General features: G+C 40.9%; 1 protein-coding gene across 3 annotated transcripts in view; it reads left to right on the forward strand.

Moving 5' to 3' along the window:
* Nucleotides 1-15,726, forward strand: part of Pcsk5 (proprotein convertase subtilisin/kexin type 5) — a 293,974-nt gene that overhangs the window by 27,353 nt on the left and 250,895 nt on the right. For 2 of the 3 annotated variants that reach the window (XM_042665579.1, XM_042665578.1), the window contains exon 1: nucleotides 12,769-12,864. In XM_042665579.1, coding sequence (XP_042521513.1) covers nucleotides 12,853-12,864 — 12 coding nt within the window. In that variant the 5' untranslated portion in view covers nucleotides 12,769-12,852. Of the gene's footprint in view, nucleotides 1-12,759; nucleotides 12,865-15,726 lie in introns of those variants that run through there. The other variant, XM_042665577.1, reaches the window with a different exon arrangement.

Raw genomic sequence — 15,726 nt, forward strand, 5'->3', positions numbered from 1 at the left:
TTTTGTTGGTGAATTAAAGACAAGAGTCTTAAGAACTTTTCTGCCCAGACTGGCTTCAAACCTCGATCCTCACATCTCAGTCTCCTGAGTAGCTAGGTGAGAGCCGTGGACACTCAGGTGTTTAAAACCTTGATTGTGCCAATATCGAGGGCCTTGCATTCTCAGTTGGATTTTATATTCTACCACTTGAGCCCGTCCTCTACTTCTGCCTTTTGGGTATTTAAATGGACATTTCTGGCCCGTCTGGCTTTGGACCCTCCTCCTTAAATCTCAGCCTCCTGAGTAAATCAAATCTCAGGTGAGGGCGATTAGCACCAACTCACAACTTCTACAGCATGAATACTGTGACTTTTCCTTTTTAAGAACAAAATGAGTTATTAAAAATTCTATAGAGCACCAAAGAACCTCTAATGACCCATGGGTCACAAAAATATTGAAAATTATACATCTGAGGATAACTAAACACATTTTTCTACACTTTTTTGTTATAGGAAAAGAGGGCTCAGGAAATAATTAAATGAACAAATGAAAAAATAAGCTATTATGTTATTTCTAATATCCAGTTTGGGCTTGCCTACCACATGTAAGGACTTGGGTTTGATTCCCAGCACCACAAAATAAATAAGTGCATAAGTGAATAAATGAAGATAAATACATAATAAAAAGTTAATTTGAAAATTTTCTCATTTTTAACTCATGCTAATTAGCATGAGTAGCAGGGAATATTTGAACAGAACTCTCAGTATGTGTGTATATGTGTATGTGTGGGAGTATTCCAAGTTATCTATTATGACCATTAATGAAAAGAGTATAGACTCAAATGTGTGTGGTACATATCTTAAAAGCAGGTGGAATAGCTTAAACATTAAATAATACTTTCTTTTAGTTTCTCCCCAAATTACTTACAGATGTTCTTTTTTAAAAACATATGAAAAGAAAATTTGACTATAAATAGCATTAATAAATGGTCGGTTGAACAAAGCACAAAGATTTTTTTTCTTGTTCTTTACCTTAAGAACATAATTATTCTTCTTGGACAAAGCTGGGTTGGAGAAAAAAATATGTCTTTTCCAGGTTTGTTAAATAAGTGTGGCAGATAGGTCGAAGGTTGAACATGGTCCCTCTTCAATAGTATACAAATATAAAAAAAATTATTTGAGCAGGCTTGGGAAAAATATTCTGATTTAGTAGAGAAGATATAAATTTCAAACTCCAGTGCGGCTGATGGAACCAGATCAAAATGTTATCTCCCTGTTAGCCTGGATTTTGTTTTGTTCACTCAATCTGTAGTCTTTGAATAGGTGCTTGGCACATAGTACACACTCACTAAATAAACGAATGTCTAGACACACATAAAAGCATATGATAGAATATGGAAAATGAAATTCAACGTGCAACAGAAATGCAAATTTTTGTCACTTACATTTAGCAAATTAAAATACAGACTGGAGGAGAACCAAAATCAAAAGGGTTTTGTGAGGATTATTTTAATTCATGCTTCTAAAAATATTCCAGTTCTAAGCCATTTTATCTGAAGTGCATTGCCTGGCTCTACCATACTAGGATGTTATCTCCTCAGCTTCACCTGTTTTCTGGAGAGACAGTACAGGTATTGGCTTGCCTGGGGCCAACAACCTGCCTGAGACTTGCTATATGAAGAAAAATGGAGAAACTTGTATGTTCCTCAGGAAACCCCCAGTAAGGACATATTGGTTCTCTGATAGGTGAGAGGGACAATAATATAGGGTTAGTGCCACCGGTTTGAGCCAATAGTGAATGGATTTAAGCTACTCACTAGGAGGAACTTTCTATCACGTGAGTTACCTTAAAGAATACAGTGTTCTATGGGTGCAAAGAATGAATGAATGAATGCCTGTATCCAGAGGGGAAATCAGACTATAGTCCTGCTCAGGTATTTTTCAGCTCCAAGATTTCATGGTTTGCTTTGAGGCAAATTTGATGCTTGCTCTCCTGTGTCTTAGGTTTTACTTATTGAAACCAATCTTCATTTCTCACTTGCTCAGAATTGGAAGTGTTGAAGGTGTCTGAGACTACCTTTAGGAGGAACTAAAAGGACTTCGTTGCTCACGTGCTCTGCTGATCAGGAAGCTTGAGAATGAGATAAATGTGACCAGGGTAAGGGGGTAAGGTGAAGAATGATAGCTGCTGTGCCCACAGAGATCTCACCTGAGCCATTGAAAATACAGTGTTGTTGACTAGAAAAGGCTTACAATTTGTGCTGTACTGATCCAGGTTCAGTCTTGGGCATATGACTCAAGATCTTTGATTTAAGATCTGTTTATTTGTCCATAAAATTAGTATAGTTCATCTCCTGTCCTGAGTTATTGAGAAAGAAGACTGGACACAGTAGAGGAAAACCTGTAGTAAGTGCTACCTTTTATCAGTGCCTTTCATTTAGCTTTGAATGAAAAGCTATTTACTATTATTCAAGAAGGTAGCTTCATTTGCACTTCCATATTTATCTATTTATGTTTATTTGTTTATTTAATTTTGCCAATACAGGGCTTGGGTGCAGTCCTGTTTTTGCTCTAGGCTGATGCTCTGCCCCTTGAGCCACTGCTCCACTTCTGGCCTTTTGCTAGTTAACTGGAGATAAGAGTCTTGTGGACTTCTTTGCCACTTTTTTGGCTGGCTTTGAACCTTGATCCTCAGCTCTCAGCCTCCTGAGTAGCTAGGATTATAGGCATGAGCCACCGATTCCCAATTTCGAGCATTAAACAAGATAATGCTGACAAAGTCTTAAGGTACTTGGCCAATGTTAAACATTATTAGTGCAGCCATTTGAACATGGGTAACTGAATACTCAGAGTTATGAAAATTACAGAGACTACAAAGAATCAACTACAAATAATTTACTCTCCTTAACTTTCTTTCTCCCAAGTGTCTATAGAGGTACTATTTCTGCTTAGTATTAGTTTCCTATGGCCCCTATAAAGAAATTCCCACACATTTAATGGTTAGGACAGTATGAATATATTCTCTTATAGTTCTGGAGGCCAGAAACCCTAACCTATAATATTGGACCACTCTTCCTTTGAGTTCTGCAAGGCTATAGACTGTTTGTACATTTTAGGTATATGTGTGTATACCTGGTACTGTTAGTTAATAGATGCTAAGACTACAAATTCTTAGGCTTGGCATGAGGCATCGATGCCTGGCTTGTCCATTTTTCTTGTGTGATATAAATACTTCCATTGTCCAGGTATGTGTCAATGGCTCATGCCCGCCATCTTAGTTAGTCAGGAGGCTGAGATCTGAGAATCGTAGTTCAAAGCCAGTCCAGGCAGGAAAAGTCTGAGAGCTTCCTCTCTCTAATTAACCACAAAAAGCCAGAAGTGAAGTTGTCGCTCAAGTGATAGAGCACAAGCTTTAAGCACAAAAGCTCAGGGACAGTGCCCAGGCCCTGAGTTCAAGTCTTAGGACTGGTGCACACACACACTAAAAATATAATGTAAGATAATATAATATAATACATAAGCATGTGTTTCCATCATGGCTAATGTCATAGATGTATTTTCACTGAGCATATAGACAGGTCTTTGAGGAGCTGGCTCGAACACTGTGCCCCTGCTATCATGCAATTAGCTTCACAATTAAGAGAGAGAACATTCCCAACATTTTCCTAGTTCTTTTTAATTCAGTACTCAGTTTATACTCAGGCTAACTCTTGCCTGTTTCCTCCCACTAAAGATGAGGTTTATTTGACTTGAAATATATACTCTTTTGTATCAGCATTACACTTGGAAATCTATTCATATTATTGAATATATTACTTTGTTCCTTATTTTTATTTATTTTCCTTATTTGGGGATAGAACTCAGGGTTTCAAGAATGATAGGCAAGAAAACTACTGCTGAGCCATACCCTCAGCTTGCATTCATTCTGATTGCTTTTTATGGCTAGAGAGCCTTCTGTATGAATATACCGTAATATCATTTATTTATTTGTTTGTTTGTTATGCTGGTCCTAGGCTTGGACTCAGGGCCTGTATGCTGTTTCTTAGCTTTTTCGTTCAGATCTAGCACCATATCACTTTGGCCACAGCTCTATTTCCATCATTTTTTTTTCTGATTAATTGGAGATAAGAATCTCACTGATTTTTCCATCCTGGGCTGGCTTTAAACTTCAGTCCTCAGATCTCAGCCTCCTGAATCACTAGGATTTGGAGCTTAGTTAATCTTAAAAGAAAAAAAAAATCTATTACCTACCGATTGTCATTAGCATTATTTCCAGCTTGAGTCTGTTATTAAGAAAGGAGCTATGAACATTTATGGATAGGTTTTGTTCTCAAATACATTTTCAGGTCATTTAAGTAAAGACCTAGAAATAAAATATCTATGCCACAGGGAACACAAAGAGAATATATTTATATAATCAGAAATTACAAAATGGTTTTCCAAAGATGTTGAACTATCTTCTATTCTGCCATGCAATTTATAATTCTGATGCTCCAGAATTTCTTGAAAACGTGGCATTGTCATGCTGTTTATTTAGCTGTCTGGTGTGAGTACAGTGTTACTGTGACTTTCGTTGCTCTTGGGCCTTTCTTCATGTGCTATTAGCCAAGTATGTATTTTCTTTTATGCAAAATCTATTCAAACCTTTTGCCCACTTTCTGGTTGCTGCTAATTTATTTTCAGGTTGGAGGTAAATAACTTAAAAAATATGTACAGAGTTTTGAGAAGTCTGTACATTATAGCGGACAAGTGGGAAGGAAGGCCACCTGGCCCTCTGAGGGGAATGACAGGTTTATCAAGCCCTGGTGGTGTCAGCATTTCCGGCATTTCGTAAATGGGTGACTAACTGTTCTAGTGCTGGAAATGCTCTGCTAGGCAAACCCTCTCTCAGGTGATGCCTGTTCATCCTATGGAGCCATATAGGAGGAAGGAGGCAAACTCTCTACTGAGAAACACTGGCCTCCTGAAAGTGTGTGTGTGTGTGTGCCTTTACTGAGGCTTGAGCCCAGGGAAGTGTGTGTGTGTGTGTGTGTGTGTGTGTGTGCCTTTACTGAGGCTTGAGCCCAGGGAAGTGTGTGTGTGTGTGTGTGTGTGTGTGTGTGTGTGCCTTTACTGAGGCTTGAGCCCAGGGAAGTGTGTGTGTGTGTGTGTGTGTGTGTGTGTGTGTGTGTGTGTGTGTGTGTGTGTGTGTGTGCCTTTACTGAGGCTTGAGCCCAGGGCCTTGAGCTGTCGCTTGACTCTCACTTTCATGGCTGGCCCTCTCCCACTTGAGCTACACCTTAAGTTCAGACTTTTTCCTGGTTAATTGGAAATGAGAGAGTCTTGTGGATTAATTTGCCCAGTCTGGCTTTGAACTGTGATCCTCAGATCTCAGCCTCCTGCGTGGCTAGGATAACACGTGGGAGTTTTAAAAATATCAGTTGCTGATGATGACCACAAGAAGACCACTCAGTTCTTCCTCAAGGGTAAGGACTGTGTAGATGTGGGAGCCCTCTTTGCTCTAAAGTCAGTTTGCATGTGCTAGGATATTAGCACATCAAGAAGGCAGCCTCCTGCTGTTGGGAAAAGAATAACAAATATTCAATGGTTATTGTTTGAAATTACAAGCAGTAAGGACACATTTATGTGGCTTAAATCATAATGTTCTGATGAAGGGTATCTGTCTCTAGAAGACTTAATATTGAGCCTTACCAGTAATTCACACTTGAGTATAAATTACCATGAGAAAGACTAAACAGTACACTTTGGATGGAGAGAGAAGACAGTGACAGGAAAATTCTTGCCATGTGAAGATAGAGCTACCACTATGGAAGAAAGTATCATTAAAACTGGACAGAGGGGGGGCTGGGAAGGGAGGGGAAGGGGAGACAAAGGAGGAGGCTGCAATGCTTGGTAAGAAATGTTCGCATTATCCTGCCCATGTAACTGTAACCCCTCTGTACAGTATGTTCACCAAAAAAAAATAAAATGAAAAAAAACTGGACAGAATTAGGGACAAAAGATGAAATTTATCAACTTAGTGTTGTGTTGCTAGATGGAGAAGAATGTTTGTGTGTGATTACACAGCGGGGCCAATGGGTAGGGAAATTATTCTCTGTTTTTTCCCCTCAGGTAGTATTAAGTCTGCTGTTGATTATCTATCTGTCTGTCTGTCTGTCTGTCTGTCTGTCCATCCATATTTCCGGAGGCCTGGGGATTGTCTATGAGCTGTTTTGCTTAAGGTTTAAGCTCTAGTTCCACACTTCTTGATGGTTAACTGGAAATAAGAGTCTTACGGACTTTATTCCCAGAACTGGCTTCAAACCACAGCCCTCAGATCTCAGCCTCCTGAGTAGTTAGGATTACAGGTGTGTGCCACCAACACCTAGCTTGTGGTTGAGTTTTAGACATTGTTTATTCTGTTTCGGTGTTGGTGTTGGGACTTGGACTCTACTACTTGAGCCATATCTCCACTTCTAGCATTTTGCTTGTTGATTGGAATAAAGATTCGCTCCAATTTTCTTACCTGAACTGGTTTCAAACCTTGATCTTGAGATCTCAGCCTCCGGAGTAGCTGAGAGTATAAGTGTGAGCCACTGGTGTGAGCTCTTCATATGTTTCTACTGTTCCTAATTCATTTATAGTGTGCCAGTGTCAGTTCTACACGTTCCTCGTTTTAGCCCTCATTGCTATTGCATAACACAAGCATAGTCTTTTCTCATTTTTCCATTACCCCAGAGGAGCTCCATGTAAGCCAGCTTATAGATAATATTACTGCCCTGTTTTCATATACTTTCTTTCTTTTTAATAACTCCCAACATGTTAAGGCATTTTTCTTCTTAATGTTTATTAAATGCCCTCAGCAAGCTCAGTTGCTGTTGAAAGAATATAAAAGATGCAATTCTCTCCAGTAAGGGATATGCATATTAATAGAAAAGAGACATAAATATGTTTTTAAATGTATATATATATTTTCCTAGAAAGTGATGGATTCTTTTGTTGGGATGAGACAAAGTAATTGCACTAATGGATCCCATTCCTTTACTACTGTTTTGCAAATAAAAACAATAGAAGTAAAAGTTTAGAGCTGATTTCCATGACCTTGAGAACCACAACCATGGCAGAGCTGGTGTATTCCAGTAAAGGTAAAATTGAACCATTTTTGCTGATTTTAGCTTTAATTTGATATTTTTTTGCCAATCCTGGGGCTTGAACTGAGGGCCTGGGCACTGTCCCTGAGCTTCTTTTGCTCAAGGCTAGCACTCTACGCTACAGTGCCACTTCCAGCTTTTTCTGTGTATGTGGTACTGAGGAATCAAACCCGGAGCTTCATGCATGCTAGGCAAGTACTCTACCACTGAGCCACATCCCCAGCCCTCTGTGATATTCTTTTTTTTTTTTTCTTTGGGTCCGGTCATGGGGTCTGAACTCTGGGCCTGGACACTGTCCCTCAGCTCTTCAGCTAAAGGCTAGTGCTCTACCACTTGAGCCACAGCGCCACTTCTGGCCTTTTTTTCTTTTTGCTAATGTGGTGCTGAGGAATCGAACCCAAGGTCTCATGCATGCAAGGCAAGCGCTCTACCACTGAGCCACCTTCCCAGCCCCCCTCTGTGATATTCTTACTAGAGATTTTTGAACCCCCAGTTAGGTCCAGTGGATGTGATTTTAGTAATCCAAGGATTTTCAGATTATTTCGCAGTCTTCCCTGAGGTTCTAGCATATGTTGAACTATGTACCAGAAATTGAGCACAGCGTGACAAGCAATGAGGTACATCCTGCCTCAGTGGAGCACACGGTGCATGGCGACACAGGTACAAAAGCAAGAGACATATTCTTAGAGTGCTATGAAATGCAGCCATGAATCTGACCTCATCTGAAGGCTGGAATAAAAGGTGAGGAAGAGGAATGAATCCACATGGAGCAGGTGGAGGTGGGGGCGTGTGCTGTGATTAGAGGCATCAGAGTTAAGGCAATGGAGACCAGCCGGCATGACTGCAGGCTGGAGAGTGAGCAGAACTAGACTGGCCCACATGATGCAGAACCTGTAGGACAGGGTAGTTGCTGAATGATCTTCACTCAACGTGTTAGCTAAAGCGTATGGTGTCTTTCCTGCCATTATTTTAAAAGTTTAATGAGATATTAATACTCAGATTGCTCAGATCGCATTTTGAAGCTAGCCTGGGCGGAAAAGTCTATGAGACTCTTATCTCTGACTAACAACCACCACCACCACCACCCCCTGCCCCCCAAAGCCAGAAGTAGAACTGTGGCTCAAATGTTAGAGTGACAGCCTTAACGGACAAGCTCTCACACAGCCAGAGTTCAAGCCCTAGGACTGACACAAAGAATAGCAATGAGAAGAAACAAGAAGAAGGAGAAGGAGAAGCTAAATACGGTAAAATGTAGAAAAGTCACAAGATGCCTGGCACACGGTGAGCGTTCGGTCTGGGAGGGAGCAAGCAGTAAGGCAAGGCTGCCATTCCGTGGCTTTGTACAGGAAACAGAACCCTGGAGAGATGAAGATGAGCAGAGGTTCTTGTTCAGAGGTTTGGGGGCCTGAGTAACTGTGGACCTTGCACTACCACATGGACTTTGAAGTGCACAGGGGCCCCTGGGAGAGGAGGTTGTGTGGCGCACACATTGTTTCAGTCATTTGTTTGGATCCCTCCTTCCCTCCCTTCTTTTTTTCTCTTTTATTCCCTCCTTCTTTCCCTTTGCTTCTTTCTGTCTTTCTTCTTTTCTCTTAGTAGGTAGCCCATCCTGGCCTCAAACTTGTTATTTTTGCCTCAGCCTCCCATCTGCTAGAATTATGGGGTGGCGTGGACTGCTGATGGACATGCATTACTATGTCTTCTTATTTGTTGTTGTTGTTTTCTTTTTGCTGGTCCTGGGGCTTGAACTCAGGGGCTGGATTTGTCCCTGAGCCTCTTGGTGCTCAAAGCTAGCTAGCTAGCACTCTACCACTTGAACCACAGTACCACTTCTGGCTTTTTTCAGTAGTTTATTGGAGATAAAAGTCTCACGAGCTTTCCTGCGCAGGCTAGCTTCTAACTGTGATCCTCAGATCTCAGCCTACCAAGTAGCTAGGACTACAGGCGTGAGCCACCAGCTGCTGGCTCAATGCTCGCTTTTATTGAGTAGTTTGTTGGTGATTAGAGTCTGTCTCATGGCCTTTCCTAAAGCCTGAGTTGGCTTCGAATTGTGATCCTCACATCTCAGCCTCCTGAGTAGCTAGGATTACAGGTGTGAGCCACCGGTGCCCAGCTGTGAGACTCTTATCTCCAATAAAATACTCAGAAAAAGCCAGAAGTGGTGCTGTGGCTCAAGTGGTAGAGAACTAGGCCTGAGTTCCAGGACTGGCAGAAGAAAAATGTGTGGGTATAACTGATGAGGAAAATATCTGTTTTTTTTTTTTTTTTTTTACAGTTTCTATAGTATTCTTACAACTGTGATTATGCATGCAATATGGATTCTTTGTTTTTCTTCTGCAACAATCAGGTCGTATTAGACACAGGTTTTACACTTCCTCCTCACAGTTTAGAGTCGAATCCATTTTTCATTGATATGGGATTAATGACCTATTGATGCCAGCTTGTTGCTCACATCCTGTACCATTTACAAAGTTGGTTCTAACATCCACCCTTGCATGGAAGTGACTGAAGAATCCATGTGTAGAAGGAAGAAACCTCGGTTAGATACAGTGCATATTTGGCATTGCCAAATTCTTTTCAAATAATTGTCCCACATGAGGCTTTTGACCAATTCTTTGTAAACCACATTAATGATGCACATGTTCACAATACTGTTTTTTTTTTTCCAGTGTTGTTGATGTTGTGGTTGGTTTTTCAGCAGTGAGATTGGGAAAGAAAAGAGGTGACCCCTCTGTGTAGATGAAGGGATAGAGGTGAAAGAAGAAGAAGATGTGTGTGAGGTGAGAGAAGATAGGATTTGAGTTTAGATGGGAAACTAAGAGCTTCCAACTCTTCTGTGAGTCATCAGTACCTTCATTCCCCATAACCACATCAACCCATAAACACGCTTGTCCCTCATTTGGCTCAGACTTCCAATCTTTGTCATCTTTGTTCACTCTACCCATGCACGTCTCAGTTTACTGTTGAGGAAACTGAACACCCAAAGGGACTAAATAATTCATTGAGAGTCCCCAAACAACCTAAGTCAGGGCAGTTCCTCCTTTGTCCACCTTGTTCTATAACCCAGTAGATGGGGATTCCAGGCTCAACCAGTGAGCCTAGAGAGTGTTTAGATGTGTAAATTATACCCGTAGTTATATAATCAAGTTCATCATTTCCTATAATCAGAGAAGTTCCATTACTGTCGAGTAGCTGTGATCTTAAATACAGTGGTACTTTCACACCCTCATGACCAGTTCTTCTGGTAAGTTCTTTCTCAGAAACACTCTTGTTTCTTTCTTTCAGAAATACTCTATTTTCTCAAGGAGCACTTGACTTAAGCTACATGAGCTGAATACATTGAGCTTTGGGAGATTTTAAGATTTTCTTATAAAAGATAGTGTAGCCTCTCCTGAATTCTACTTTTAGTCCTCCAAAAGCTTAAAATTGGCCAGTGAATCCCTTCTGGACACACTCTTAGAGGCTGGGATAGGAACTTGCGTCTTCTTCCTCCTTGTTTGCTTCTGTCTCAGAGCCCAGGATCACTGAGATTAGAGATTTCAACTGAGATTTCCTTGCCTTGATCCCTTGCTGGCTGGTGTTAGAGTTGAGAAATTGTTCCATGTAGGTCAGGGGATTTTGCACTTGAAGCAGAGATGTGAGGCTTCAGACTTGCTTTTAAATATGAATTCTGGTGTAATATTTGATGATAGAAGAAAGTCCCAGTGAAGAGGTGATTTCTAAATGGCATAAAAATTGGTGGGATGGTGGTTGAGGAATGATGAAAAGAAAGGAAGAAGAAATGAAAGGTTTTATCAAGAAGTAAAGCTTTCATCTAGAAAAAAAATTGGTCTCTATCCATTACTTTTAATTAAGCCCACGTGTTTCATTGTCCCATTTGGAAAAATTCTGTTGATGGCTCTTCTTTAAGCAAAGCTATGATTATTCTGGAGAATGAGTCATTTAATATATTTGCTCAAAGTCAGGGAAGTGTGAATGCTAAATAATAAAATGAGTCCTGTAATGTTCTAGAAATTAACTTGCCCAAAGTGTAATTTTATAGAAAAGGAAACAAACTCAGTAAGTATGTTTGGTTTTTTGTTGTTGTTGTCCTAGGGCTTGAACTCATGGTCTGGGCACTGTCATTGCGTTTTTTTTTTTGTTTTTTTTTTTTGCTCAAAGCTAGTGCTCTACCACTTGAGCCACTGCTCTACTTCTGGCTTTTTGGTGGCTAGTTGGAGATAAAAGTCTCATAGATTTTCTTCCGTGGGCTGGCTTCAAACCACAGACCTCAGATCTCAGCCTCCTAAAAGCTAGGATTACAGATGTGAGCCGCTGGCAACATATGATTTTTAGTTGCAGTTAATATCAGCTAACACTGTACATAAGCTCTCCTGACTTTTCAGTTTTCATTCACTGATCCAAAAATTGTGTGTGTGTATGTGTGTGTGTGTGTGTTGGGCTTGAAACACAGGATTTTAATCTCTTCCTTGTCTTTTTTGCTCAAGGCTGGTGCTCTACTATTTGAGCCAGTCTACTACTTCCAGGGTTTTGTTGGTTAATGGGAGATAAGAATGTCAGACTTTTCTGCTGTTCTGGATCTTCAGATCTCAGCTTCTGGAGTAGCCAGGGTTACAGATGTGAGCCACTGGCACCAACTAGTGATCCACACTTTGAAAGTTGCTAGGAGAATATGGTTGAGATTTTGTTCATCTATTTTCTCCAAGAGGACTAGGACTTAATTTCAACCGTTCTTAATTAAGAACAGAGGTACAAACACAAGACTAAAATGTTAAAGAAAAGAATTATAAAGAAGATCAAATCAGTTTTATACCTGAAGCTTAGCTGATAGATAAGACATATGAGATGTGAGTTTTTTTTTGTTGTTGTTGGTGGTGGTGGTCGTGGGGCCTGAACTCTGGGCCTGGGCGCTGTCCCTCAGCTCTTCAGCTCAAAGCTAGTGCCCTACCACTTGAGCCACAGAGCCACTTCCAGTTTTTTTCTGCTTCTGTGGTGCTGAGGAATCGAACCTAGGGCCTCATGCATGCAAGGCAAGCACTCTACCACTGAACCACCTTCCCAGCCCTGAGATGTATGAGTTTTGTTTTGTTTTAAAAATTGCCACTGCATTTGCAAGTTGGCCATGAATGAGGGTTAAGCATTTATACTGTCTACTGAAGTCCGGAGACAAACTACACAGTGTTATCTTAGTGAAAGATCAACGGCTTTAAGATGTGTTTCAAATTAACTATATAAATAATCTAACAAGGTCTTTCATTGTGCATTTCTCAAAGCAAACAAATTGCAATGTGTTTTTATAACCACAGTGCGATTTGATTCCTACCCCTCTCTTTCCCACATTTGGATATAGATTGATATAGACTTACTTAAAATGCTGCATATAAATTAAACATTAAGCAGGAGATATGGAGAGACTGGGCTGCCCCATTACAACCTTGAGCTCTTCAGTCACCGCTTCAAGGACACACATTTCCTGTCACATATCCTTCTTTTGAAAAGTGATCACCAAGGTTCAAGTAACAGTTAAGAACAGTAGGCAATTGAATAATTTAGGGACCTTTCTGTTTTGTGTTCTTATTTTAATGAAAAACAGGGAAATAGGCTGTATTCAGACTATAACATCTTTCTTCTCTCCCACCTGGTCTTTGCAGATTGGTGCCTTGAAGGACTACTACCATTTCTACCATAGCAGGACGATTAAAAGGTCAGTTCTCTCGAGCAGAGGGACCCACAGTTTCATTTCCATGGAACCGAAGGTAAGAAGAACCACTGGGCGGGGACCTACGTGCAAAGCCCTCTGCATTGTTTTTTATTGGGATAACACACAGGTCAGCATTAGGCTCACTTTTCTAGATCTGTCTGTCATATGCTTCTCTGGTCCAATATCCATGCCTCTTCTTCAGACAAAAGCATGCTGTGGCATGAATTTTACTGGTATCTGTAGACCAGCCCAGGGTAATGGCAGGTGTGGAGAAAACTGAGGGAATAGGAGACTGGGAAGGTCCAGGTTGATTGAGAATCATTGAAGGACAAATACCATATTACCCAACTTTTCACATAGAGACCTGAAATCCTGTGTGCTCCATAGACAGTCCCATAAGCTGGGTCTCAGGCAACCATGAATCCTTATATCAATAGTCCAGGACTAGGCCAGGGCCTCTAGAACGAGGCAGATACTTGAACCTACAGGGATAGAAAATGACTCCTGCTCTTAGGTATCTTTCCCCAAATAAGTCTTTTTATGTTGTACACACAATATACTCCTGTGGCACAGAGGAATGATGGCAGGCATGGATCTCCTGTTAGCAGAGTAAGGCAGCTAGACATGAGAGATGAAAGCCAAAGGGTGTATGGACAATCGAAGAGGAGACAACCAATGGAGAGTTAGATATCCAGTTCCTAGCAATTAAGTTGTAGGAAGGAACTGACTTCTCATGAGACACTAATTGGCCCCTCAGACAGCGGAGTAAGAAGAAGCAAACTCCAAGACATGGAAACAAGAGGTGTTTTTGTTTTTTTAATGTATTGTGTGCAGTTATTTCTCCCCCCACCCCCCCCTTTGGCTTATGCCCTGTCGTCACTGTTTCTGATTTTGGTACCCTGTGTCTTGTATATATGTTTATCTGATCTGGGGAAGGGAAGGGGAACAACAAAATGGTGAGATGAAGGACCAAGGGTGAACCAAGGCAACAGCGACACTCACAAGACACTGTGTTGGAAGTGAACTTTAGAACTCGGGGAGAAGAGGAGCAGGGAAAGTTAGAGAAAATGAAGGAGTTGGTAACACTGTTCGACAAGAAATGTACTCATTCCTTATGTAACATCACCTTTACAATAAAATTAAATTTAAAAAGAGAAGGAAGAAAGGGCAGCCATACCCAGCTGTTATAGATCCTTTGTGGACTCACAGTGTATAACTCACTGAGGAGGGTATTTTGCTGCTATTCCTCCCCCCACCCCACCGACCATTATTATTTAGGTTTTCCATCAGAGCTCGTTTTCAAATAAATGGGTAAACAAGCCCTTGTCAGCATCATAGTAATCTCAGCTAATGAGTCCTCAAAACTTTTGTATTCCTTATTAAAGCAAAGCAGGGGCTGGGAAGGTGGCTCAGTGGTAGAGTGCTTGCCTTGCATGCATGAGGCCCTAGGTTCCATTCCTCAGCACCACATAAGCAGAAAAAGCCAGAAGTGGTGCTGTGCGCAAGTGGTAGAGAGCTCGCCTTGAACTGAAGAGTTGAGGGACAGCACCCAGGCCCAGAGTTCAGGCCCCAGAACCCACAAACAACAACAACAACAACAACAAACAATAAAGCAAAGGAGTCCCTATCTGAATTACTATGCAAATCAGGTTTCTCCTCTACACTATGCTGTGGTTTACTTTGTTTAATTTTCCTCTAGAATATTATGACAATGGCATGGTTGTGAAATTATATTTTGTTGGTAAGAAAAAGCATATATATGTGTATATATATATATCCCAGTTTTTCTGCGCATCTTATACTTAGTAGTGACATGTAGATTTATTATTTTTTTTATTCATCTCTATTAAAGATTTGTTTTTCTGGGAAAGTAATCTTTTGGGACAATGTAGAATCAGCTACATTTTCAAAGCAAAATCACGTTTTTCAGCTGCTAAACAACTCTCTTGAACTTTGGGAGTTAAAAGGATTCTAATTTCCGAGCTCATGTGCAAAGTCCATGTGATGTACCAGCCAGTTTGGAAAGTTAAGAACAGAACGTAATGAGACTTTGTTTTCTTGATGAAGGATTTACCGAATATGGAGCTATTTCTACCTTTACTGGTATCTTGGGCATCTTTTCATTTCTTCTTATCTCAGTGAAAAGCTTCGTGATCCAACAGAGACCTTGGGTCCAGGGACACATTGTACCTGAAATTACACTCCTCCTTACTCAGTCTGATTCATAGGGCCACTTAGGCCAGCCCAAGGGTACAAGCTCAAATTACCTTTCTTCAATAAGAGAGCAGGGCTATCTTAGTGAGGAGCAATAAAAGGAGCCCTGAGCACAGGGCCAGTCTTTCCCTCAACAAGCCTGTTTGCATAAGAGAACATCTTCCCACCAGCAGATGGAACGCACAGATAGAACTTTGCTCACCATTTCTTTCAGATATTTCTTGTATTCTGTTGATTTCACTGCCCATTACCTGAGTCTCTAGTGTCTTAGCAGACCTTGTGTTTGGCTCTGGGGATTTAGAGACATGGTGATTCTCCAAGTTAGCCTTCTGTTAGAATTTCCAACTACAGCTTTCAGGGAAACTCAGAGCACTGTGGGATTGAGTGAAACAAGAGGAGGTGTGTGTGTGTGTGTGTGTGTGTGTGTGTGTGTGTGTGTGTGTGTGTGTGTGTGTGTGTGTGTGTGTTGGGGGAGGGGTCCTACATTCTTTCTCTGGCTTTTCCTCAAAAACCGTAGGTCTACCTAGCCTGCTTCTTTGAATGCTATATAGGAATTCACACACACCCCAGCACACACACACACGTGTATATAGGCATAGGGGTTCCTACATATGTATAGGATTTCATATACATGAATACAATATGAATAAATATATATGAATTCCTATACAGCATTATAACATTCTCTTCATCTTACACTTCC

Source organism: Dipodomys spectabilis, unplaced genomic scaffold (genome assembly GCF_019054845.1).
Source record: "Dipodomys spectabilis isolate Male_0828 unplaced genomic scaffold, ASM1905484v1 ptg000335l, whole genome shotgun sequence".
Lineage (NCBI taxonomy): Eukaryota > Metazoa > Chordata > Mammalia > Rodentia > Heteromyidae > Dipodomys > Dipodomys spectabilis.